Genomic DNA, 27385 nt, shown 5'->3' on the forward strand with positions numbered 1-27385 from the left:
AGAGGAGGAGGAGGAGGAAGAAGAAGAAGAGAAGAAGAAGAAGAAGAAGAAGAAGAAGAAGAAGAAGAAGAAGAAGAAGAAGAAGAAGAAGAAGAAGAAGAAGAAGATATATCTACATGTATTTATTGTATCCACGGCGTCAGGTCGGAGCGGACGAGAGCCGCGTGAAGGACATCCAGACAGCCCTGGACACAGTGTACGTCCCTCTGTCTCCCGGAGACACGCTGTTCTTCCACGCCAACCTCCTGCACTGTAGCGCGCCCAACACCAGCCCCAGGCGACGCTGGGCCTTGCTCTCCTGCTATAGCCGTGCAGACAACAAGCCGTACGACAAAGTAAGATTTGATTCGTTTGTTTGTTTGGTGGGTGGGTGGGTTGTTTGTTTTTGCGTATTTGGTTGATTGTTTCGCATTTTCAGCGTCAATTTGTGGACTGGTTGTTGTTTTTTTTCATTTTCAGTGGCAGATTGATTGTCAGATTGTCCATGATAAGTTCATTGCTTGTTTGTCCGTATAATAACTGTCCCCGTGGTTTTATGCACCCCGCAGAATTTAGCATAATTTGATCATTTTTTTGCATAATTTCTGATTATTTTCCGTTATCATTCTTTGTTAAAATTAAGAGAATCCCACACTTTCGCATTTTTGGGCTCAGTTTGCATAATTTCAGAATTTTTCTAGCACAAAACGACGGGGACAGTCATAATGATTCGTTAGTTTGTTTCATTGTTGGTAGACTGTTTATCAGATCGATAGTTTGCTTGTGCGTGTCTGGATGATTCGTTTGTTTGTTTTATAGTTTTGTAGACTGACTGTCAGATTGATCATTAAAATTTGTTCGTTCGCGTCAGCAGTATTCATTTATTATTTTGATAAGATTACTTTTTTTAAAATAAAATGCCAGATTGATTGATCTCAGTCCAGTAAGCCCTGCTCGACAAACAAAGTATAAGACTGAGAGTGTCTCCTCAACAGTCTAAACTGTGTCGATGGGGGTGTAAGCACATTCGTTGAAGAAGAAAAAAAAAGAGATTGACGGTTGAGTGAAAAAAGAGGGGGGGGGGGGTGCTACCTAAATAGGTTGTTCGTTCGTGTCTGTGTAAAACAGGCCCTACGGAAAGGTTACTTATTGCAAGGTTGGGTTTTTTCCTGCGCCCCCAGTAACACATTTTGGAGGAGGGTTGCTCTGACCGTGTCTGTCAGGACCAAGCCAGCCTGGGTGGGAAACAACATCCCAGTCCAAGCAGATAGATGGAGATACAGTTAAAAAATGTCCAAGACGGCCACGCATTGTCGAGGAGATATATGGCTTTCTTCGACAGGCGAACGTTTGGATAGTATTATTATAAAGTAAAAGAAACAAAATTCAATAAAACCAAAACCAAAACCAAACCCCAAAAAGCGGAAGGGGTGAAGTGGGAAGTGGCTACATGTATATCTGTCCCTTTGGTTTTATGCACCCCGCATAATTTAGCAAATCTGAGCATTTTTGCATAATTTCTAATTATTTTCCTTTAGCATTCTTTGTTAAAATTAACAGAATCGCATAATTTCACATTGTCGGGCTCAGTTTGCTTAATTTCAGATTTTTTTCCCTTAAAGCCGCGGGGACAGGTATTGTACAGGTGATTGTCTGGTACAAGTGACCATTAGAGGAGGTTAGACAGTGTCGGATTTTTTATTTTTTTTTTAACTTTTCCCGTTCAGGAACCGAACTCTTATCTTCAATTATGTGAAAAAGCGAAGCGCCTCTAACCATTAAACCACAGATACCAGTGTGGCTTGTACATGTGTATAGGATAGCTGTTTGACAGCCTGCATGAGATCAGCTTTCCTCCCCTGCTTGTATTGCAGTAAGATTAAGATAATGGTGTCTTCCCAGTCGTAAGAGTACGCAATATGTAGTACAAACAGTACATGTACAATTACGTAGTCTACATTTAGTACATGCCTTTGAAATGGTCGCCTCTGTACAGCCTACTGTGTCTCGTTGGATTAATCCCTCCTCCCCACCCCCACCCTCTAAAACAAACCCACACAAAAATGAAAATAAGAGTCTCGTACATTGTGTGTGTGTGTGTGTGTGTGTGTGTTTATGTGTGTGTGTGTGCGCGCGCGTGTGTGCGTGTGTGTGTATGAAAGAGAGAGAGAGAGAGAGAGAGAGAGAGAGAGAGAGAGAGAGAGAGAGAGAGAGAGAAAGAGAGAGAGAGAAATTGAGAGATTGAAAGAGAGAGAGAGAGAGAGAGAGAGAGAGAGAGAGATCGAGTGAGAGAGAGAGAGTCGAGAGAGAGAGAGAGAGAGAGAGTAAGGAAAGGCTTGATTTCAATGCATGTAGTTCGTTTGGCCTGCTTTTATTTATTAGACAGGAATGACTGGGGAGTAGAATCTACCAGTAGCACCCACCAACCGCCCGCTTCACCTGCTCTCATATCAATACATGTATCTCTCTATAACAACAGGTTATCTGCTCAGAGTACAGGCCTTTGGAGATGACCGACAACGAGGCTGTGCTCCGGCAAGGAGTAAACTGTGACCTTGACGGCAAGGAAATCACCATGAAGGTCAACAATGAGTACAAAGTTGTCCGCCCCTGACAACAAGGTCGTTGGAAGTATTTCTGACATCTTTGAAGTTCCTTCCCTTTGAATAAAGTTATTATTGACAACTGACGTCTAGGAAAGTCTTCCTATGAATAAGTTTTTGACAATTGACGTCTATGAAAGTCTTCCCTATGAATAAAGTTATTATTGACGACTGACATCTCTATGAAAGTCTTTCCTATGAATAAATTATTTTCAATCGACATATCTATGAAATTCCTCCTGTGAATAAAGCTAAGGATAATTGACACCTCTACAATGAAATTTCTCCCTCAAATGAAAATTTTCAATTGAGGTCTATCAAATTCCTCCCTTGATAAGTTGATATAGTATTGACAATTGACATCAAATAAGTTCCTCTCTTGACTAACGATACTGACAATTAACAGCTACTGTATATTATGAAATGGCTTCTCTAAATAAAGATGTAGTCTTGACAATTAACATCTCTGAAATTTCTCCCTAAAATAACTAGAAAGAACGAATAAAAAGTTTTTGAAAATTGACCTCTACTCTACAGAATAGCAGTTCATCACTAATAATAAAAACTAAACAGGGCAGTCAGCGTTACATCCAGGAATAGACTGTACTATCCTCAAAACCCCAACAAAGACAGAAAACTGATCCACTTTAGTTTCATTTTATTTCATGAAATAAACATATATATACAGGTACAAAAATAAATGTTTATATGAGCACGGACTAGTACTTTCCTCTGCAATTCATGTGTAGGCCTATGCACGTCATGTTCAGACATAAGTTTCCCTCTCTCTTTCTCTCTCTCTCTCTCCCCGCTCGCTCTCCCCGCTCGCTCTCTCTCTCTCTCTCTCTCTCTCCCGTCTCTCTGTGTAATATATTTGTACATGTAGAGGGAAAAAAAGCTATTTGTGGATCAGGATTTTTCTTGCATAGTCATCTGTACATATCACATCTGCTAGTTCTGCCATCTTCTGCCTAAAGCATGTTCGTGCCATCACTATCACTATCAACCTATCACAACTATGCCTTGCTGTCTTTCTCTACTTCTCTTTACATAATGTAGAGATACAGTCTAGGATGCACATAGCAAAACACACACAAAGCAATAAGATTTTTACGTTCGTAATTTTTTCCTTATATACGTGTATGTTCTTTAAACTAAAAACACGTACATAAGGAAAATTCATACATGATATGATAAAAAGATTTTTGCATCCCGCCAATATTGTTGCCTGCGTGCTAGATTGTATTTACAGTCAAAACGTGTGTGTCAGCGTAACATACACACACAAATATTACATGGTCATGAGTGTAATTTTTTGCAGAACTACCCTCATAAGTCAGCATTTAACAACTCTTCTAAACCATCATCCAAATCAATGTCTTCGCCAAATCCTGTGGAGGAAGAAGCCAACGAGGCAAACCTGGACGACGACATGTTCTTGGCTACTGCTTCACCCTCCGTCCTACGCAGCAGCCACGAGGGAGCAGAGTCTTGTTTTCCCCGGGAGGAGGAGAAAGATGAAGAAGGAAGCCTACGATCCAATCCGGCAACGGGCCGAGTTTGAGAGGAGGGAGCCATATTGTCCGATGAGGAATGATGTGTAAGGTTTTTGTGGACACTTCTACCCGAAGAAATCGATTCAACGGCAGAAGTGGCGTTTCTTTGTGTGTGACTTTTTTGTCTGCTGAACGCACTGGGGGTGACATTGTCTGCATTGCTTGTTCTGCTTTGCTGTGACATTTCACCAACCTTTAACTGTGGAGAAGAGTTGAGCAAAGGGAGACGATCCGAAGAGCGTCCACCCAAAGCTGTCGGTGTTGACCCTATGGCCATAAATGGAACGCTAGAAGGCGGAGCGACGTTCTGAGAGTTATCCCCGTGACTGCTTTGACTGAGTAACACACCATCTGCAGAAGGAACAGCCACGTTGTTCTGTTGTGAGGAGGACACAGCTCCTCCGGAGTCCATCTTTTTCAGCTTTGTGAACGTAAACTTTTTGAACTGATGCTTTTCCCGTGAGACTGGCACTTTTGAGGGTGAGGGAAGGAAGGAAGGAAGAGAACTCTGAGATGACAATGCTCCACTGGGGATAATAGAATTGCTACTTGGGGGTTCTGAGTAAAGATCTTGCGAACCTGAAAGAGGGAGAGCGGAGTTCTGAATTTCGTCTTGTGTCCTCAGCTGTAAAGTGCTGACTGTCAAGTCAGGGTTCAAATCTTGAGATTGGTCTACTATGTCATCAAATGACTCATCCAACTGGTCTGCAAATGCTTCAGCCTCATTGATTTGCCATGCCGCTTCGGACATTTCTGCAGCAGAGTTCAAGTCTGTTTTATTTCTGGCAGCTTTTTCTTCGATACCAGAACGCTGCGAAGAAACAGAGTCCTCTTTTGAATTGGAATGATTGTTTGTAGAATTACTTACTTTAGTACACTTTCTTCTCTTTTGAGACGTATTAGGTTGAGCAGAACTGGTGAGAAGGGGCAACACAGGGTCATTTAAGGGCAGCTTGGTCGGTGAAGAGAGAAAATCGTCCATGTCTTTATCGTAACTCTCTGACAGCTTAAACAAGTTCACTTCAGCAGCACTCTTTGGAGGGTTATTCCTTTTAAATGAAGAGCGAACCTGTAGCACATCTGTATCATCAGAAGGACTGTCCACTGTATTTTCTCTGGATGGATCATCCACTCCTGACTTGGAGCAAACTACAGAAGATTTTCTTTGTAGTGAGCTGTCGTCAGTCTGGTCTTTCAGAGATTTGGTTGACCTACTTCCTCTTCCATCAGCATCCATCTTGGGACCGGCATCAGATATCTCTCTCGTGGGCTTATCTTTCTGATGTGACATGGCTGAGCCTGGAGAAGAAGCAGTCTTTTTAAATTTAAATTTTGAAAAGAAACTGGAGAGATCAGCAGAATCTTCACTTTTCGGAGTCAAACTCTTGGGTCCATTTTTTTGCCCAACTTCTTTGTCACTGGTTAGGTCCTCAGTAGCATATGCCTTCGGAACGTCATCTCTCTTGTCCCGAGTGAACTTGGACCTTTGCGTGATCCGGCCATCGCCTTTTCGTGTTGGAGCCCAGATGCTTGCATTTTGATCTTCCTCTGTGCTGTCCACTTTTGCCCCTGCAAGTTGGACTGAAGAGCTCTCTATGGCCTCATTTCCATTCTCGACATCATAAATTACTATTTCATTTTCAGCAGGAGACATGTCAACACACCCCGAGGACAATTTCGTCCCAGTTATCTCATCCACAGGTGCTGATGTCGCAGAATCAGGCACGGTGCTAATTTTTTCCGCACCAAAATGACAACTCTGCTTGTCAAAATAAGACGACCTCCCGTCACATTCATCAAGGTCACTGCCATTGTTGTTGTCCTCGTTCTGCGTCGTTTCCTCACAGCTGCTGAAAGAAAACTGCTTCAGTTTCTGAAGAGTTGAACGAGAGACAGGTGTTTTTATCGTACTACCTTTAGAACATGGCAGACTCCTTTCCGTATCTCTCACAGCAGTTGTCACATTTTCTCCGTCCCCATCCTTCTGTCCGTGGTCCGAAGGACTTGAATGTTTCCTTTTCTTATTGGAGATGCTTTCCCTCTCTTCCTCACTGTCTTTCTTAGTCTTTTTAATTTTCGTTCCATCCAAATTCTTTTTCCTTCTTTCCTTTTTATCTGACAATCCTTCAACTTGGTCAGAATGTTTGGAGTTTTTCTTGGTCCTCTTTACTCCCCTTGAGAGAACATTGACCTGTTTATCATCATTACCTCCACTCAAGCCATGGGCAGAATCATCTAAACCATTGTCTTTGTCGTCAGCACATTTCTCATTCTCAAACTCATCACAGCTTTCATCACCACTACCTGGAATGGATTTCTCAACTTCTTCACTTTCTGTTACATTTTCTATACTAACTTTTCTTCTTTTTACCTTTTTCACCTTTTCCTTCTTTCTCTTTGTAGAGTTCTTGGAATCTGACGAATATCCTACCTGTTGACTGTCTTTGTCTATAGAGCGTTTTGCTTTCCGAAATCCATCTTTGCTGATCACTAATTTACCAGCTCTTTCTAGAGCTTTCTCTGAGAACAAGTTGACATCATCACCTTGCTCCTCCCGCAGTTTCTCTCTGTCCTCCATCAACTTGAGCCTGTGCTGAATCGTTGACCCGATGCAGTCCCTTTCAGTCTCAACATCGTGATCAGCTTCAGCTGACTTTTTTCCTACAGCAGCTTTACTGCTAATCACACCTTTAGTATTCTCTACCTTCTTATTTTTCTTGCTGAAGAGTTCTTTACCAGTTGCAGTCAAATCCAACAGATCTATCAACGCTGACTTATCTGCGCTGTCATCCGCTAAAAGATCAAAGTCGTCAGACGCCAGATCAAGGAAAGGATCATCAGGAACACAGTTCACAAACAACGCACTTTTACCTTTACTTCCCTTCTCAGCTTGGATTTGTTTTAACGTCGGGTTGGGAGAAGAACGGATCATTTGTGGGCCGTTGGTTCTACCCTGTGCCTGTTCCCATCTTTTCATCTGAGTATTCTGAGTCCCTGAAAACTTGGCACCATGACTCTCTGTCACTGCATCGATGGTGGAGACGTCAAGAAGAGGTTCACCTCTCCGTAGGTTGTGTGGTTTGATGGGTGTACTCTGTCGGACCAGATTATCGTGGCCCAGCTGTGACGGGCGAACGTCTTCAGACACCTGATGGTCATGTCTCCCTGTCTCGTCATCCTCAGTGCGGACAGATGTCACCTCCTCACCAGGGGTCACCGATGATGCACAAGAGTCGAGGTCAGTTGAAGCCGCAATTCTCTCACGGGCTGTCTGGATTTCCTCAGCAGCAGTTGATGAAACTCTTCCACCAAGGTCATTTGATGTCCCAGCCCTACAGTCACCCTCTGTCTCATGTTCTGGTTGAGAGTTTTGGAAGGAAGATGAAACAAGAATCCCTTGTGGCGGCTGAGACAGCTCATCTGAACGTTGTGAGAGAGAAGCAGACATTTGTTGCTGCTGTTCTCTTTGCTGCGAAGCTTTCTGTCGCTGTCTGTTCACCTTGACCTTGTTCCAGTGGGTCAGCTCCACCTCCAAGAGGTCATCCAGTGCAAGTCGTCTCAGAATCAGATCCGCTGAAGAAAAAAAGAAAAAACATAGAGACATGCAAAATTCCGAGAGAACATGTAGGTCATACTGTGAAAAAAAACACAATTTGCTCTTTATCATTTCCGCGACACTACTGCTTATTCAAAAAACTTAAAGTTAAAGCTTGAATTGTACTTTTGGTCAGCTTCTGCAGCAAGCTCTGCCATGCTGAGAAGGAGTCTCAACAAAACTTAGAATGAAAAGCATAAGAAAATGCTGCACAAACATAACATAAAGTTTGAAAACAACCTTCCCACATTTTTAATAGAAAATAGGCCGTTCCCTCTGATCTTGCAAAGGAACACGACAATACGACAGGGTTATCTGACAGCAAAATTGGAGGAAATAATGCAACTCTTATTTTTTGTTTCAATACCAAGGCCAAGGCTAATCTTAATTGTGTCAATGAAGGCTTCAGCTTCAACCTAGCCTGTCAAGGTCAATCAGGGATATGCTGGATATATCACAGGAGAAAGACAGCAATATTTGATCAAATATCTCCCGCACCAGTGAGTCAAATTCACATCTTCTAGCTGTCTTGGTTAAAAACCTAACAATTCAGCAGACCCTACAACAAACATTTTGATTGTTTGAGCAAAGAGAAGTATATCGACACAATAGCTGTCATTTAGTGCTGGGGGAAAAGCAAGAAAAACAGACAGAAATTACAGATGGAAACCAAGAAGTAGGATTTACCGGAGGCACCCTCCACCCATCCAGTGACAGAGAGTGGAATCTAAACTGTTGCCATATCAACAGGGTCATTTCAAAATTGCGTGAGTCATTTTTTTTTCAGCTTACTAGTAAAACTTGCCAGTTATATGTTTCGCATCTAAAATATGGCAGGCTTCTATCTTGTGTACAGAAAATCAAATTATTGAGAATTTTCTGCCTGTGCTTTGTCACAATGTTGACTTAGTTAAGCGGTTGTGTTATGGCAATAGTAGTTTGTCCTACCTTGAAGAAGATACTCGTCATCTGCGTCCTGAGGGAAAGCCGTGTGCAGAGTATTCACACCACCCAGCAAAGCAGCTCCCTAAAACATGACACGATGAAGAAATATAACAAAGAACCAGTAAAAACAAATACCGTAATAAAGTCTGAGCCCTATTTAAAATTTTCCACCCCCAGACAATTTTCCACATTGTGACCAAGCCATTAATTAGGAAGTCATTTTTTTTCAGGGGGGGGGGGGGGGGGAGACAATAATCAGAAAAATATAATTTCTTATTCATACATACAAACCCAAATATACTCAGACAAACACACTCATTCACACACACACACACACCCCCCCCCCTACACACACACACACACACACACACCCACACACACCCACCCAAACACACACACACACACACCCACCCACACCCACACCCACACACACACCCACACACACACACACACCCACACATACACACACACACCCACAGACCTGCATGCTGGACTCCATCAGAGTGACCGCCACCACAGCGTCCTGTACCGTCACGGAGTCTCGGAACATAAGGCGGGCGTGGGCTGTGGTGAGGGAAATAAAACTAACTTTACTTGTTAAATACATGGAAACGTTTTAATTCGCCATCCTTACTTTCATACTGATCTATAACTCCCCAGGTGGAAACTTTCTAATTCTCCATTCTCCTCATTAAATTAAATCTTACCCAAGTGTACGGGCACGCAAAGAATAAGTATGCCAGAAGGAGAGACAAAGAAAACTAACTTCACTCAAAAAAGAAAATGAAAAATTGTAAAATTTGCCTTCCTTACTCTGAAATAACTCATCTCAGCAGGAATTTTCTCATTCGCTATTCTCACATTTAATTAAATCTCCCCCCTGTGGAAATTTTTTGATCTGATGAACCCCGCAACCAATGTAGCCTCACCAATGTAAAGGAAGAATAAGAAAAAGGGTCTCATAATGGACTGAAACAGACAACACAAAAAGAAACAGACATATCACAGATGTAAACAAATGACTCCAAAATGTTTGAGACAGTTTTACTTCTGTTGCACTTTCTGCTTTTTTTTCTCACCTCTATTCTGGAAATAATATTATTTTAATATTATCATATGTGCTCAACCAGAACTGAGAAGCGACTCACCTTGAGACAACCGTATCATACTCTGCAACAAACGCATCGTTGTGCGCGCAGCATTGCGATCATCAGCACTACGTTGGGCTCGATAATACGCCTGGAGAACTCTTCAAATTAAAAGAGAAGACACCAAAAAAAATTCGTTTACATGATAAAAGATGATTATATTTTCAATCAAGAGAAATCTGAATGAATTATGAGTTGAGCATGAAAATAAGTGATTCTCACCAAACGTCGCCCCAACAAGGGCTGACTTTTTAACAGAAAACCTTTATGAACTACAGTGGATAACACTTAAAACATGTGTGGTTAATCCAAAAACAGCAGTTAACCAAAAGAAAATATAATCCTCCATTTTTTTCCTTTTATTTGAGGTCACAAGTACGTCTTACAGGAACAGAAAACAGTGAGCTGTAATTGTTGTGATATGCAAAGGATGTGGGGAGCTAACCTATACTTTACTTTTGCCAGCAAAACAATGACAACGGCAATGATGGTGACAAGAACAGCAACAACGACAACAACCACAGACCTTAATGGACAAAGTAGGCCTACAAACAACATCAGCAACTACAACAGACCACAAGGACAAAGTACAAACAACATCAGCAACTATAACAGACCCCAATGGACAACCTACAAACAACATCAGCAACTACAACAGACCACAATGGACAAACCCAAGAACAAATCAGGACTCACCTACTTGTTTTACTTTTAGTAAGAGTTTTACAGCACTTGCAACACAAGTAGGTCATACAAGTGTCGAAGATAGGATGTTACAAGAGAATTTAATTTTAGTTTTAGTAGAAGATGTTTTACGGTGCTCGCAACTGCATATGGTCATTTGTGCACCAGAAGATCAGAGGTGTTACAAGAGAGTAACAAACATAAAAAAAGAAGAAAGGGAGATAAGGACTATCTATAGATGTTTGATAGGAAAGAAGAAGCAAACCACATCAGCACCCGCAAACCACCCACTACAAGAGAGTAACATATGGTACACAAAAAAGGAGAGATAAGGACCTTAAATACTTGATAGGAAAGAAGGAGCAAACCACACAAGAGCATCCACCAACCACCCACGACTCACCTGCTTGAGTCCGGTGTGAGCCGAGGGTTCAGAGCTCTGACCATCGTCAGGTACGCCTGCATCTTCTCCATGGACCACAGGCCACTCAGGTCAGCTGTGACACCGAACAAAAAAACAAAAATACAGTCAGGATATTTTCTGCCAGAATTAGTCTCATCAGCCACGGCAGAAGCTACAAGTCATCGTAACCTTCTAATTCTCCTTCCTCTACCATTTTGCTGGAGAAATATTCTCCTCTCTTAGTTTAGTTTTAGTAGAGGTTTTACGGCGCTCGCAACTGCATAAGGTCATATTAGTGCCAAAGATTAGAGGTGTTACAAGAGAGTAACAAACACAAAAAAGAAGGAGGAGAGATCAAGACGATAGATGTTGGGTAGAAAAGGAGGAGCAAACCACACCAGAGCACCTGCCAACCACCCACATATTTTCCCCTGTGGATGTATTGGTCATTATTGAGATTGAAGGATGAGCTATTATTATTATTATTATTATTATTATTATTATTATTATTATTACTACAGTCAAGATAATATTTCAGGCAGAGAATAGAAACCAACACGGACAACAAAAGTAAAGATAGAAAACTGATAGGAACAACAATATGACAACAACAGTAACATCAACAACAGTAACATCAACGACAAAAACAATAGTGATAACAAGTTACAATAGCGAGAGCAACAACAACAACAACGACAACAGCAACAACAGTACCATGACAACAACTTACCAGCCGGGTCTTTGCCCTCCAGAATGAAAGAGGAGACAACTCTGTCCCAGCGGTCATTCTGCGAGTCCAGTAGGACCAGGACCAGATCAAAGCGGGAAAGCAGCGGACTGGCCAGGGCTACGTTCACACACAGGGACTGTAAGAACAAAGAACAGGGAGTGGTCCAGGACATAGAGGTTAGAGGTCACACATTATAAAGTTGAGAATAATGATACCAGAAAAAAAAAAGTAGAAATAAATTATAGAAAACTTGACAGCATAGAAAGATATCAGAAAAATTTAGAACTGTAGAAATAAAGTAAAAATATATGGAGTGTGCAAAACTTAAACAATAAGCAATATAAAATAGCAATGTAGAAAAATAAAGTACAAAAGAAATACATAAAAAGTATACAAAAATGAAGAAAAATACAGAAATGTGGCCCTTCCTTATAAATACCTTAGAGTGTTGAAAGGGATGTTAAACCCAAACTGTATCACACAACTCAAAAAAACATTTGCCCTACAATGACACGTCCTGCACAGTTCACACAGGCTCACCTCGTTAGGATCATAGTGTCCTTTGGGGTTGGTGGCAGCCAAGATTGTTGTTCGTGTGTTGAGTTTACACACTAGCCCGGCCTGCAGACAGAAGCAGAGACATAACACTGATGACATCTCAGATATACATACAGGAGCAGCGGTGGTAGAAGGGGTTGAAGTAGTAGCATCAGCAAAATCTTGGACAAAATGTTTAACCCCAAATACTGTCCAAATTGTTCAAGACGGCCACCCGTCATCGAGGAGAAGAGTGGTTATGAACGTCCTGGAAAGTGTCTTTGCACATAGAAAAAACCTATAAGGGGACGTGGAAACTGATAGTTTTTTAGTTTTAGTAAGAGTTTTACGGCACTTGAAACACAATAAGGTCATATAAGTGCAGAAGATTAACAAAGACACAAAAAAGAGGGAAGATCGAGACGATAGATTTTTTATAGGAAAGAAGGAGCAAATTACACCAGAGCACCTGCCAACCACCCACAAACTGATTGTTTGTACAGGCGATTATCTTGAACAAGTGGCCTTTGGAGCAAGTTAGACTATACCTGTATAAAGGACCTCATGTCTTACGAAAAGAGCCTGACTCCAACAACAAAGGCACCAGTCCCCTACACCCTGTAACATCCCACCTTCGCCACGCTGATAGTCTGCTGCTCCATAGCCTCATGGATGCTCGTCTTGTCGTGTTCTTTGATGGAATTAAACTCGTCGATACAGCACAAGCCTCCGTCGGCCAACACAAGAGCACCGGCCTCCAACTGCCATTCTCCTGAATCCTGAAAAAAGAAAAACTCATCATCAACACTGTGAGTGCTAACTTCCTCTCCCTGGGAAAAAATAGAAGGTTAAATGTGGCGGATTTGCAACATGAACCATCAATGTTTATATCTGAAACAAATCATTTTAAAAATAATAACCAAGTAATGTAACAGAATTTCATCACTGGTGTAGAAAGGTGTATTTTTAAAAAATAATTTTTTAAAGTGTTTTACGGCCCTCGAAACTGCATAAGGTCATATGAGCCCGCGGGACACATTAAACTTAAAGCTGTATCTAATTATGGTCCACACAACAGTAGTGTGCACTGTTCCATCAAAACATCTACGCTCGTAAGACGGCCATCTATTTCCAAGGAGAAAAGTAAGTGGCCATCTTTGGCATGTGGATGTCTTACACAGCATCATCAAAACGTTGTTCTACGAGAGGTGAGAAAGGGGAAATGGCCACTTGCAAAGGTAATTGTCTTATTCAGGTGGCCATTAGAGTAGGTTTGACTGTATTTGCATTGCATTGGTCTACATTTAATATTCTGTGATGATGTCACATCTAGCTTAGGACGCCAGAAAATGCTGGTCGCGGTAAGAGTAAGGAAACAATTGAGGTTCTGTACAGTGTGTGTCACCTTGTATCTCCTCAAATGACGCAAAAATGTTTTTACTGCTACATCTTCTCTTTCATCTTGAGACCGGTCGTGACTCCCTTTACCCATCGGCCGTAATTGTAATAGTGTGCCATGCCGCTCGACACAAAGAATCACACTCACATATTCTGTATGTAAAGTTGAAGGGCTTGACTGCTTCACTTCAGACGCCAGTCTATAGGTTACCCCAAGGCAGTAATATATTGCTTTGAAAGTGGATGTAATTCATCACTCTAAAGGCAAACTATGACCAAAGATGTCTGTTTCAGATTTGAGACTTACAAAGAAGAAAAATGAATGTAACATAACAAGCACACTGGGGTCTACAGCATAGCAATTAAGAGTTTTGCCATCACATGCAGAAGTCCCAAGTTCGATTCCCGAGAGAGGAGGATTTTTATCGAGTCTCTCAGCCTTTCTGCTGGGATGTTGTATAACTCTCATCCCAGGTTGGCCTGACAGACAGGGTTCAAGCCTGCCTCCTAAATGATCTGAATTGTGTCACTGGGGGCATAAAAACAGCTATTGAAAAAACAAACAACAGCACACCTTCACTGCTGTAACAGTCAGCCCTGCGCTTGTGCTGCCTATACCAGTAGTCAACACCGAGCGAGGCGTGATCTTGGACGCATACTTCAGGAACTGAGATTTCCCCGTCCCTGACGAACAAAAATGAACAGAAAATAAAAACGTCAATTTTAATAAACTGAAACTTCCCCACCCTCAAACCATTCCAAAGACAAGACAGATTGGGAACAACAGAAGGAAAGAACAGCAGTCAGAGTATGAAACTCAGACCATCATAGAAAAGGCATTCCCATAAAGTATGGCATGATAACTAAAATATTAAAGGAATTGTGTACTTCATAAGAGGGGTAAGAGGGTAAACTACCACCAAACAGAATAATTAGCAATTCCCCGGAACCAAACAAATTCAACAGAGTGAAATAACCAATAACAAGCACTGTGTATGCTATAAACAGCAGTCTTACGTAAAACGGGTTCTTTTTTCCGCTCTCGACTTGAATTCCTGATTTTCTTTTAAATTCACGTAATGAAGCTGTTTGCAAAATGTTAAAAGGGGTTCTACAGCATTGGAACACATGGCACAGAATGACTTAAATCATGAATTCAAAACATATATATAATCGAAAAATGAAGAGGACAAAACGCATTTTAAGAGAGCCATGAAAAAAACCTGGTGTACAGTACCTAGAAAGTAACCTTTTGCAGGACTTCCAACACCTTAGCTACAATTATATCCTTCCAAATTCCATGAAGTAAATTTATTCCAATTTGGCAAATTGTAACAAAAAGACTCCATTTAGTTGTATGATCCCTACATGTACTGAGGCAGCCTTAACTCTAAACCTAACCCGTTCATCTTACCTGGATCTCCCACAAGCAGCAGGTGAATTTCTCCCCTCACTTTGGACCCCCCTTCATCCACGCGCTGAAATAAAGTTAGGGATAAAATGTTCACGATTGTGAGAGAGAAACAAAACCGAAATGTTTATAGAGTTTGCCATGGAATTTAAAAGTTATTTAGTTCAGTAATTTTAGTAAAAGCTTTACGGCACTTGCAAGACAAACAGGTCATATACCTTCTGAAAATCTGAGGTGTTACTGGAAGTAACATAAAATGTAAAGAAAAAGGCGATACATGGAAACGAAAGAAGGACTAAATCACAACAGAGCACCCTCCTTCCACCCACAAATGTTTTTTTATTGTGTACACATTTGTATAAAATTTCAGATGGGAGCTGATCATCTTGAATGTGTGACAACCTTGCCACCACTGGTAGTTTTGTTTTTGTTGTTTCAGAAATGTGAAGCACATCAACACAATAGCGGTCACTTGACACAGGAAAAGAGTAAGACAGAAAAACTGAAACAGAGGAGAAAAAAAGAAGTAAGACCTACCAGTGGCCCCCTCCAACTATCAACTAGCCAGCACTAGAGTTCACTTGCTGGACATGATAACAACCATAGCGTCCACTCCGCCGTTTGAACAGAACCCAATGTCCGCAAATCTGGGTCAAATTCATTTTTCTTAGGGATTCAATTTAAGTGAAAATGTCCACATCTCTCTATCTTTGTTTGATATCGATATCATTTTTTAGATTTTTAGTTACTTGGCTTCAATTCAAGCATCAGAACAGTTGATTAAGTCTTACTCTTGAGGTCAGTCTAGAGTACAGGTGTCCAATCCCTAGCATGAAAAGTGTGCTGAGGACTGACTTCCTCAGTTTCAGTAAGAGTTTTACGGCACTTGCAACACAATAAGATCATATAAGTGTCGAAGATTAGAGGTGTTACAAGAGTGTAACAATCATAAAAATGAAGAAGGAGAGATAAGGATGATAGATGTTTGATAGGAAAGGAGGAGCAAACCACACCAGAGCACCCGTCAACCACCCACACTGACTTCCTCGAGTAGGCCAAGCACCGGTGAGGTACAGTAAAGTAATCAACAACAAAGCTCTCCTGACCAGCGGCCTAATTTACCTGCAGTCCACCGGCAAGCACTACGGCCACCGCTAGCTTGACCACGTATAAGCCATACACCTGTGGGCAGAGGCTCGACAGAATGGCATTACGGCCAGCTAAGGGGGATAACTGATGCTCATTCCAGAAGTCCTTGATTTCATTTTTCTGGGAAGGAAAACAGAAACAAGAAGCACTTATGAAAATTATTTGAGCTGCTGTGGGCTCTTGCTCTCAGACCCAATAGAAAATTTTATAGATAGAAAAAAATAATAATATTCAAATGATGTAAATTTTTCACCTTGCATCACCAGAGAAGTGGAGAGGAAATAGAAGTTAAAACTTAACAGTGAACATAACAGATAATTATATCCCTCTGGGAAAATGTTTGTTAGCTGACAATGAAAGTAGTCACTTTTAACAGACAATGTACCAAATAAAAAGAGATACTTGAGTGGATAATTCATAAAACCTTTAGTACAAAATGTAAAATACAAAAATATTACTACTGTTTTATTGATTATGACCAGCATCAGTGGTGGAGCAGTTAGAAAATTTGCTGTCACACACAGAAGATGTGAGTTCAAATCCCATGCAAAGAGAAGGTTTTTCTTATTGAGTACCTCTATCTGCTGGGTTTATTGTATCACTCTCAGCTAAGGTTAGATCTGACAAGCAAGATTAAAGTAGCTTGCCTCCTAAATAAACTAATTGTTGAACAGGATGAAAAACTACAACATATCATCGTTCATCTCACCAGTTCTTGAGTAATCAGCAGATCGTTTCTTTGCTCATTAGTGACCAGAACATGATTGGCATGCAGGACGATCTCAATATCACAGCGGGCATCGGCAGAAGGTGGTCGCCAACGCTGTCTCACAACGCCACTGGGGACAGTCAAAGACGATAGATGCCATAAGTGAACCTCAGACAATAAATTACAGTAAAACCAGCTCCAATGACCACCTGTCCAAAACAACTGCCTGTTCAAATGACCACTTGCCACTTCCCCACCCCCCCCTTGCGTTTCTTAATAAAATTATAATGACACTGTCAAAGAATATCATTTTCCTCCTTAACAATGGATGTTTGTCTTGGACAAGTTCTACTCTAGGCTTAAATAAGTATAATGAAGGTCTTACACTCTAATCATGTAACAGGACGAAATAGGTCAACTGGTTCTTTTAATAAAAAATTCTATAACCATTGGCGAGGTCAATCTGTGGGTCATCAATAAAAATCTTTTCTCAGAACAAGAACAGACGTCCATTATAACTTATTTAATTATTAATTAAACCTTCTTAAGATTGAGCTCGAGCAGGGAACATCTTTTTAGTTTGTGGAAATTTTTTAAGAAGCCGGTTAGATGCTTAAAATATAACAGCATCAAAATACAGATAAGAGAATTTGTGCATGTTGAGGAACGAGAGCACAACAAACTAACAAGAGTTTCACACTCCCTTCCTCCCACTCACCAGACACTAACATCGTCCCCCGCCTTACAGCTGTCCACCAGGTCATCCTCTAGCACGACCCACATGGCTCGCGGGATTGTCCCCATAGACAGACGCTGAACCTGTTCCTGAATCTTGATCTCCTGGTAGTTACGACAATCACTCGGACCAGCACCTGAAAATAATTCGATAGTCTTTTATGCTTTTGGTAGAACAAGCAAATAGTAATACAATGATGACGATATACATGTATCAAGAAGCAAACAGAAAGATTTCGTTTACTCAGTTGTCATTTTCAGCAATACGGTTTTTTTTTTAGTAAGAGTTTTATGGCACTTGCAACACAATAAGGTCATATAAGTGTCGAAGATTAGAGGTGTTACAAGAGAGTAACAAACATAAAAAAGAAGGAGGAGAGATAAAGACGATAGTTGTTTGATAGGAAAAAAGAAGCAAACCACACCAGAGCAGCCGCGAACCACACACAGCAATATGCTTAACATTTGACTAGAAACAAAGATACATATATTGGCCACATCGAAGGGAAGGGCCCCACATTGTACGATTTTGAATGTCTGTTTTTTACAGACCAGACTTTCAGTCAATGAAAGAACAGCAAAAAAGGGATCCACACTGAAAGATTTTAAAAGGAAAAGGAAAAGATGCCATTCCTCCATGTGAACATACATCCTAAGCAAGAATTGAACCCAAGAATTTTAACCACTAGGCCACTGGTAAATCCAAAAAAGAAAAGAGCACATCTGTTTGTGAGAGTACTTGTGAAGTGCTAGCAAGAATATTGCTGAGAATTTTCAAATCGTTTTACATACATTACAAAACAACTGTCTGACACATACATTACAAAGAGTAAGTAGTATGCAATGGAAGGAATCTCTCCGTCGGTCCATCCGCCCGCTCGCTAATCAAACTGTTGTCTCCGCGCCTGATGTGTAGCGAGTAGCGGACGAATCTTCACCAGGGGACGGCTCATTACCCGTCTGCAAGTTTGCGAGTAGTACCAGCACACCGATCAATACTCACGGACGCTGATTTAGCAAGCCTGACCCACCTCTCCTGAACAGACTAACCTTTGTCTCCTAAAGCCATCAGATTGTTCCCCCCACAAGCCTCGTTGATGCACATTGCAGGTTTCGCCAGACTGTAAAACTGCTCAAAATCAGCCTGCCAGACAGACAAAAAATCTCTCTCAAGGCTCATAAAGACTAACTTTTTTCAATATAAACACACAGATTATACCAATATTGCATGTTTCCATAATTGATTTCCACTAACACTTGTCATCCAAAAGCATAAAATTGCGACTAGTGATGAAATAAAAAAATCTGTTTATCTTGTTCGTACCCTTGAAAAAAATGATTGAAAACTTTTTGTCGAGAAACAATACAAACAGAACATGAAACAAAACCACCATCCATAAGTCTCCCCTTCAAATAATCAGTACATTTTCAGATCGTCTTCTTTTTGTTATTTTTTTCCTCAATGGACAGAAGTGAGATTCACTCTTTGTGCAATGCCATTTGATAAAAAGGTGGTTAAAGCAAACCGTTTTCTTTCAAAAGAATGGTATGGAAAGCCAAAACAAATTTAAATGATCTAGGCTAACAAAGAATTTGCCCATACTTTATCCCACGTTGTCTGTTCAACAGTCAAGCATCCTAACAGTTGAGCTACCAACCCTTTCCATCAACATCAGAGAGGTATAACAAGATGGAAAAACAGTAAAAAGTACTTAGATACTCATAAACCCTTGTGAAAAGTCAAATGTTTAATATAATTTAAATAACTGCTACACAAATAACAAATACAATTGCCAGAAAAGTTCAGGTAAAAGTAAAGTATAACCCCCACCCCCAACATCTTTACTCTGTGCATCATGACCATCATAATACTGTATAAGTATTCATATATGACCTTAGAGCATGCATCAGAATAACATTGAGTATGTATCTAGCTTAAGATTAATATTGTTTATATTGCTGCTCATTTATATTATGCATGTGATTGTAAGCCTGTGTGTGTGTGCATGTTTGTGTGTATGTGTGTGTGTGTGTGTGTGTGTGTGTGTGTGTGAGTGTGTGTGTGTGTGTGTGTGTGCGTGCGTGTGTGTGCGTGCGTGCGTGCGTGCGTGCGTGCGTGCGTGCGTGCGTGCGTGCGTGTGTGTGTGTGTGTGTGTGTGAGTTTGTTAGTGTGTGTACACGAGGTGAAACACCAAACCAATGCGCCAGGATCTGGACAATAAAGATGTATCTTATCTTATCTTATCTTATCTTATCTTATCTTATAGTCAGCAGTTTCCTGTTCCCGTAAAACAACTGCCGCCTCACTGTGACCCCCGCAGTGACCTCAGACGTTGAGCACTAGATCAAACAGTTTGAAAGGTGGGAGAGTGAGGTGTACTTTACTTTTACCAGAGTTACAGACATGAAGTGACAGAATGCTATTCAGGCGAAACAACAGCATTGCGGGAAGACCAAGGGTCATGAGGAAATAGGTCACCTTGGCTGTGATGACAGTTCTACACCTAGTACACATGTACTCTCGCTCATGCTCCAGCATCTTCACTTGCGTCGTGCGAATCACCGTCCCTGAAAGAGAGACAACCACTTCAATTTTCGAAATTTGGATAACATATTCATCAAACAGTTTTTTTATTCATTCAAACTCTACTGAAGACAATTGCTTTTTAAAATAAATTTTCTGTCAGCATATCTATATCATGGTTTATAACTTAAAAGCTATGTTGAGCACAGCCAATGACACACATTATAATACATGTGTCATGGCGCACTGGAATCAGGCGCTCATCAATTTTGGAGCATATGGAGTTATTTGAATCATCCGGAGGCTTATTTATTTACCTTTCTTTCGATGAAAAAAATACCCATCTACCTAGAATAGAAGTCAAGATATTTGCAATTCAAGAAGTTGGGGGTTAAATTTAGGAGAACATGGCCTTCAAAGTTTGGTAACTTCTATAACTTGAGAGTCCTTGAAATGACATATATTTTGTACCATTAATCAATATTTTTCAGTAAAATTCACATGGAAAAGTATTTTAATATGGACAAAAGAGGTGTTGATCCAAAAAACACAAATTCGACAAAAATTGAAAAACTGGAGGGAAAATGCCTGTTTCTTCGGTTTCATTATTTTGACGAGCCACGATACCACACATATAGTAAATTTCTTACTGTAAGCAGCTGAGAAGCATTCTAGCAAGAACTACTATGCTGTACTCGGTAGAATTAAAGTCAAGTTTCACATTCAGGAACCTGCGTCCATGCATTCATATGCAAAAATACTTGCAGTTGGCCTGAGTAGGATTCACTTGTGCTCAAAAGTACTGCACAGAAAAGCAAGCGACTGAATCCAGGTTACAATTTTATTAGTGTTAAGTCAGCGTAAAAAGGTTTCTTTTCATTAGCATAAAAAAGTTTTTGAGCTTCATTAGACCATTGGCACGAGTACATTTTCTGTGGCTGTGATCCTGTTCCTTGTTTTCTCAGCAAAAAATGAAACTTAGGGACGCACTGTCAAAAGCTTGTGAGTACATCATAGCAAGACTCTTAGAGAAATACAGCCATACCTGTGACTGCCAAAAAGCTGCCGACATCTTGTGTCCGTGGTAAAGTCGTTTTGATCAGCTCTGGGCAGACAGGAAGTGACATCACCCGCACATGAACCTTTCTTTTCACAGTCTGCAATACACAAAAAGGTGTATTTCGACTAACACATAAATGTTTTGCCTTTTCACATTCAAAACCTCAATTCCATCAATAAAGTAATTCTTTAAAAAATATTACATCTACTACACATAATGAAGATAGTTTTCATCCTCTTTTGACAAAATGAATCACTATATTAAAGTCAGTGTGAAAATGTATACAAACATTCAAACAAATCACCACAAAAATCAATACATTTCTTCAGCACTAGACATCTAGTTCAAATCCCCCTGAGCTTCAAACACACCAGGTGAGCACACTGACTGCTCTCCTCCTGTCTCGTCTTCAGAAGAACTTGTGCGTCCACCAAAGCGACGTCGAACCTGTCCAGTGTGTCCAGAGGCCGGGGCAACAGCTGATCGCAGAACTCTGTGTTGGTCTCAAACAGTGAAGTGGCGCTTGAAAAGAAAAGAAAGACATAAGAAAACTATCCAAAGAGAAAGTATAGGTCGTACTAAGGTACTTAAATCCTTCCCCATTATTAGTTTTAGTTTAAGTAGAGGCTTTACGGCGCTCGCAACTGCATTAGGTCATGTGAGTGCCTTCCCCACTATAATGGGTTTTAGTGACATGAAAAACCTGTTTGGTCATAGTATATTTCTTCCAACTTTCCATGACAGTCCACTGGGAGAATACAGCATGGCAGGTTGTTTGGTGCTAAAATTCTATCATTCATGCATTGTAAACCCAACAATGGCTTCTGGTCAGTCTTCAGCGATATATCAGACTGATCTCCTTCCAAGAGCGATGGCCAATCAGCATATCATAAAATATGGTAAAAACATGGTAAATGTGTTAGCAAATTTCCAAGTTACATATATGTATTATATATATAAAGAAAAAAAAACATACTAGCTGAATTTTTGTGTGGTCAACCCTTCTATAGAGTATAGAGCTGTGAAAGCTGGACAATTCTAACAAAAGATGGTGAAAATAAAACAGGCAACAGAAATGTAGTTTAGACTGTTGAAGATTTCATAGACGGAACAATGGTATGTTCTGTAATACTGGCTATATTGGCACAAATGTGTGCATGACATGATGATGGTGTCAATGTAAATGTAACATTATAACCTCTGCATTATTTGATGTATGCATTGTGTACATGACAAGGCTGCCTGAATTTCTCTACCACAATATGAAAGTGGTACCTCTCTTTTCTTTTTCCCACACAAAAAAAGCAAGGAACATCTAGAGATAGCAGCTATGGTCTGCTTTTTGATGGACACAGCTTCTTTCTCCATACTGAACTGAATGTCAAAAATGCCAGTTTAAAAAAATGTATTTTGTCATCTCCCTTAAATTTACTGTGCAGGAAACAGAGGAACAGTTTCATACAAACTTGACCAAAATATCGTGAAAATAAGAGGTTTGAATCGTCAAATCTGAGTGGAATCAAAATATTTCTCTCCATGCATGGAACATTTCTGCTCCAAATTTCCTCCTGAAGGAAGACAGAGTGAATGGTCTTTGAAATTATCTAAATAAAATTCCTGCAGAGCAAGATATTAAAATCAATAACATATCAACAAATAACATACTCCACAGTGACATGATAGAATTCATCCTCATCATCCTCTTCCAAGACTGTTAGCACATCTTGCTCATGCTTGTCAAGCAGGTAGGACTTGAAGGCATCTGCATTGAAAAAAATAATAAAATGTAAGGCCTACAGTTCTGTTTTACAGGAGCCCCCCTGTTTTAGCCTGATTTCATGTTTTGCAGAATTAGGAAATTGAAATTTTCTTGAAAATAACTGATTTGCGACAGTTTTAGTGGCTGTATGTGTGATCTGCAGCAAAAAATAACTCAAACTGACACCCAAAGCAGTGCATCTGTGTGTGGGAGAGTGAGAGAAAAAAAATTTCTAAATTTTGAAATTATTTGACCGTTTTTCTTGGAACTTACACGACTAAAAGCCGGTCTAAGCCTGATTCCTAATTGCATAGAGGGCCTATAATGTTTCACACTTTGGACCGATCCAGAGGGTTTCAGGGGGATGCCCCCTGAGATCAAAAAAAAATCTGGGAGGTTTCAGGGGGTGAATGCCCCCCTGTTTTTTTAATCTGATGTTCTGCAATTAGATTTGAATTTTCTTAAATTTGTTACGGTTTTACTTTTAGTGGCCCTGATGTATGATAAGCAGCCATATAATCATTATTATTATCATCCATTAAAATAACCAGGAAGAGAGTGCACTGATGCAATCTTCGCACTCCGACAACTGTGTGAGAGGGCTTTGGAATACGACCAAGATCTCCATCTCGTATTTATGGATCAAGAAAAAGCCTTTGATCGAGTAAATAGGAACAAGCTATGGAAGATCCTGGAGCAGTACGACATCAAGGGACAAGTTCTGCTAGACAACATCAGGACTACCTATGCCAACAGCAGAAGCACAGTCCGCACTACCAGAGGAACACCGGACAGGTTTCCAGTAACATCTGGAGTCAGACAGGGCTGCAATCTCTCCCCTCTGCTCTTCGTGATCTACATGGACCAGATTACAAAGGAGGCTAATCCAGACTCCGAGGCACTCAACGAACTCATATTTGCAGACGACCTGGCAATGATGAACAACAAGACCCAGTTACAGGAGCATATGAACCAACTAAATGCAAGCTGCGAGAAATATGACATGACGACCGAAGTCATGACAATTAGCAGGAGACCAAAGTGGATATCAACATCAATGGATCCCAACTAAAACAAAGAAAAGAATTCAAACACTTGGGCAGCATTTTCACAGAAAATGAAAAATTAGAGAGAAATAGAGACTAGAAGCCAGAAAGCCGACGCAGTCAGCTATCAACTCGGCCCTCCCCTGAAACATCCCAATATCCCCATAAACACCAAGGCGAAGCTCATCAACGCCATTTTCCTTCCAACACTCCATATCAGTGCCAGACATGGTCCCTAACATAAGCCCTAGAGAGGAAACTGGTCACATGCGAGATGAAATGCTTAAGAAGAGCGGTCAACAAAACAAGAAGAGACAAAATAAAAATATGAATTCGTAAGGGACAGCGTAGGGGCAACACTAGTCACTACCACACACATTGAATATAACAAAAGGTCAAGTGGTTTGGACACCTCACACAGATGCCCTCAAACCATCCAGCTTTGAGAGCATACAATCATTAAATATTCTGGATGGAGAGCCAGAGGAAGACCAAAGCGACGATGGAGTGAATCTGTGGCAGACACCCTCAGAGCTCACGGGATGTCCCTCCTACAGGCCACTCGCCTTGCAGCAGACTGACGCCTGTGTCTCCCCGCGACACCCACCGGTACAAGTGGAAGAAAAAAGTAAAAAGTAAAGTAAGTAATACAACCATAATTTGACCTCTAAAAAACGTAGTGCATCTCAGATCTGTGTTGTGTGCAGGAGTGTAACTTAAAATTTAGATCTCCCAAGATCGACAATTTCAATTTCAGGTGTTTATTTATTTGTTTAAAAATGCTCTTCAATCTCATTGCAACACAGTGCAGGCCTGATACTGATATAACTGACACACCTAATCTCCACTTAAAGAAGTTACTAAAGTAGTAAACTATGAGTAGTAATAAAAATAATTAATTAAATAAAAAGTAACTTAGACTTTTTTTTATTGCTAAATCTATATATATATATTTAAAACCGTGTTAACTTTGGGATTATAATCCGGTTTTGGCCCCAACGATTTAACGAGGGAGTGTGGGGTTTGGTTTCACCATCGATTACTTCTGCTTCTGAACAATTGCTTGTGCCGATAGAAAGCCTATTATATGTTTGACGCTCAGCGAGCAAGAGATCTGAATTGCAAAACATCAAATTATGGTTAAATTATTTAGGGGGGCATGCCCCTCTGAAACCGCCCATCTTTTTATAAGGTCAGGGGGCAAGACGCCCTTAAACCCCCCTTGTTAAAAACACGTGAAATATTAGGGTGCCTACTAACTACTGGATTCATTTTGTGCTGAAAAATAGAAGCGCATCTCTCGCTCTCTCTTTCGCATACTTATTAATCACCGATACTATACCGAGTAGGCCTAGGCTATTAAATTTAGCCTGTGGCTATGCTGTATGGCCCTCCTCCCGTACGCATAGAGGGCTTGTGGCTGTGCGTTCGGCCCTCCCTTCATACGGCCCTTAGATTATGAGAAGTATGCTCACGGCCTTGATAATCGCTCAGCTGGACCGCGTCACTTTATCGATCGATATCTAGGCCAAGACAAAGATCGTGTAAGATAGTTCACCCCTCTAAAATTGAGCCAATTAAAAGTGTCCTCAATATTCGGTGGCCCCCTCTTCAAAAAAGTGCGGACTTTGCGACCACAGTTACCCTACTTGTAGGAAAATATATATAATAAAGGAAGAGGCTAGCCGTACTTAATGACTTATTCTTAAATATGATGGCTAGACTGACCATTTACAAAAAATAGGCCTACTGAATGGTAAATATACATTTTTAGTGTGCAGTACCTAAAGCATTTGTATTTGAGACGAAACCGGGTGCCTTAATGACAGTGTATGTATTTTAAAACCTCCTGTTTTCTAATGTTCATAGGGCCTAAGATAAGTACGGCTAGACTGGCAGTCTAGCCGTACTTAAGTACGGGTAGACAGCCAGGCTAGTGGTACTTAAGGACGGCTAGACTGTCAGGCTAGCCGTACTTCATATTGATGGCTGTATTGTAAATGAAATTTTTAGTTTGCAATGCCAAAAGTATTTGTATTTCAGACAAAACCAAAAGGTGCCTTACTGACTTGCATGTATTTGAACCTGAATAATTACTAGATCTAGGTCTAATGAGACCTGTGTACTTAACAGGCTTGAGTCGATTGGGCCAAACCTAGATCTAAGTACGGCTAGACTGCCAGTCTAGCCGTACTTAAGTACGGCTAGCCACTTCGTGTATAATAAAAGTGAAACTAACATTAACAAGCTGTGCTATTCCTATAGTAGATTCTTCTTTTGTGGTGAAACGAAAGAGCAGAGCTTCAAAACAAAGACTGCAGCGTCATCTGAACCAATGTGCGGACTTCCGCGGACACCTTTTTGGCTGAGTGAACTATTTTGCTATGTTGTACGATCTTTGGCCCGCCATAGACGCTCTACTGGGTCAAGATAACTTGCAAAGTCATTGGTCACTATAAAATTTATAACTTTGACCTGTAATTTACTACGTCATTTTCCATATATATCTAGATCTAGATCTAGATTAGATCTAGTCTAGATTCTAGATCTAGTTGTATAAAAAGTATAAAAAGAATATTTAAAGTCAAAGTCAAAGTCAAAGTAGTGTAACGAACTCTTCAGTTCCTCTTGCGACGAAACAGACATATTTTCGTCGGCTCCAGTTCCACTTTAAAGAAAAGAAGAATTACTTCTTGACAGGGGACTAATGAATCACATGACTCTACTGTCAGCTTAATTATTTTCGGCTTTACGCTTCATAAATTCCAGTTTATTTTGGGAATACACTGATGTTCACGATTAAAGAACGCGCCATATTGTAAACAGGAAGTTTAGTCCTAGTGATCTCTCTTCTCTTTGCTTCTCGCTTTCTTCTTCAAATCTTCGTATCGCTACCTTGTAACCTAATAATAATAATATTTTTAAGAGTATGCGCTCCATTATTTTATTTTTTTTTTCTTAGCGGAATGTAATTACGATATTATGTTTAACCATTCAACGAAATACGACAGGGGACAACTTGGCCTAGGCTCCGAGTAAAAATCGATTAAAAGACTATTACATAATATCAACTCACCAGCATTGATGAACCAATACTTTTGAATGCCTAGGTTTCCCGTTGTTTTAATTAAGACCCCACCTGTTGCCATTGATCGAGAAAGGTTCCCGTTAATTAAGATTAGTTTATTTTAGAGACTGTCAGGTCATGAGTTCTGCACTGGTGTTCTGCTTAAGAATGATTATAAGGGCTTAATTGTGTAAAGCGAGGAGAGAAAGAGAGGGCACAGAGAAAGCGAGAGACACAGAGGGGGGAGGAGAGGAGAAAGAGAGAGAGGATGGAGAGCAGAGATGGGGAGGGAGAGGGGAGGAGAGGGAGAAGGGAGGATGGGACGGGTTATGTAAAAGAATAAAAAC

General features: G+C 40.6%; 2 protein-coding genes across 2 annotated transcripts in view; one reads left to right on the plus strand and one right to left on the minus strand.

Moving 5' to 3' along the window:
• The window catches only part of LOC101864081 (L-proline trans-4-hydroxylase), a gene marked incomplete in the record, with an annotated part of 16269 nt that extends 13601 nt beyond the window's left edge, over nucleotides 1-2668 (plus strand). Inside the window, 2 exon segments of the mRNA XM_005103832.2 lie at nucleotides 144-335; nucleotides 2459-2668. Of these exon segments, the coding sequence (XP_005103889.2) occupies nucleotides 144-335; nucleotides 2459-2593 (327 nt within the window).
• Nucleotides 2669-3225: 557 nt separating this feature from the next.
• LOC101864319 lies at nucleotides 3226-26778 on the minus strand. The gene is made up of 19 exons (XM_013085633.2): nucleotides 26587-26778; nucleotides 22832-22928; nucleotides 21538-21688; nucleotides 21152-21263; nucleotides 20062-20150; nucleotides 18633-18726; nucleotides 17566-17719; nucleotides 16848-16977; nucleotides 16112-16258; nucleotides 14993-15056; nucleotides 14153-14262; nucleotides 12813-12959; nucleotides 12184-12264; nucleotides 11644-11779; nucleotides 10914-11007; nucleotides 9827-9927; nucleotides 9160-9242; nucleotides 8682-8760; nucleotides 3226-7711 (listed from the first exon to the last, which is right to left on the minus strand). The coding sequence occupies exons 1-19, from the start codon at nucleotides 26615-26617 to the stop codon at nucleotides 3912-3914; spliced, it is 5700 nt and encodes a 1899-aa protein (XP_012941087.1). The 5' UTR covers nucleotides 26618-26778; the 3' UTR covers nucleotides 3226-3911.
• Between the last annotated feature and the right edge of the window lie 607 nt (nucleotides 26779-27385).

Source organism: Aplysia californica, unplaced genomic scaffold, assembly GCF_000002075.1.
Source record: "Aplysia californica isolate F4 #8 unplaced genomic scaffold, AplCal3.0 scaffold00392, whole genome shotgun sequence".
NCBI classification, from domain to species: Eukaryota; Metazoa; Mollusca; class Gastropoda; order Aplysiida; family Aplysiidae; genus Aplysia; species Aplysia californica.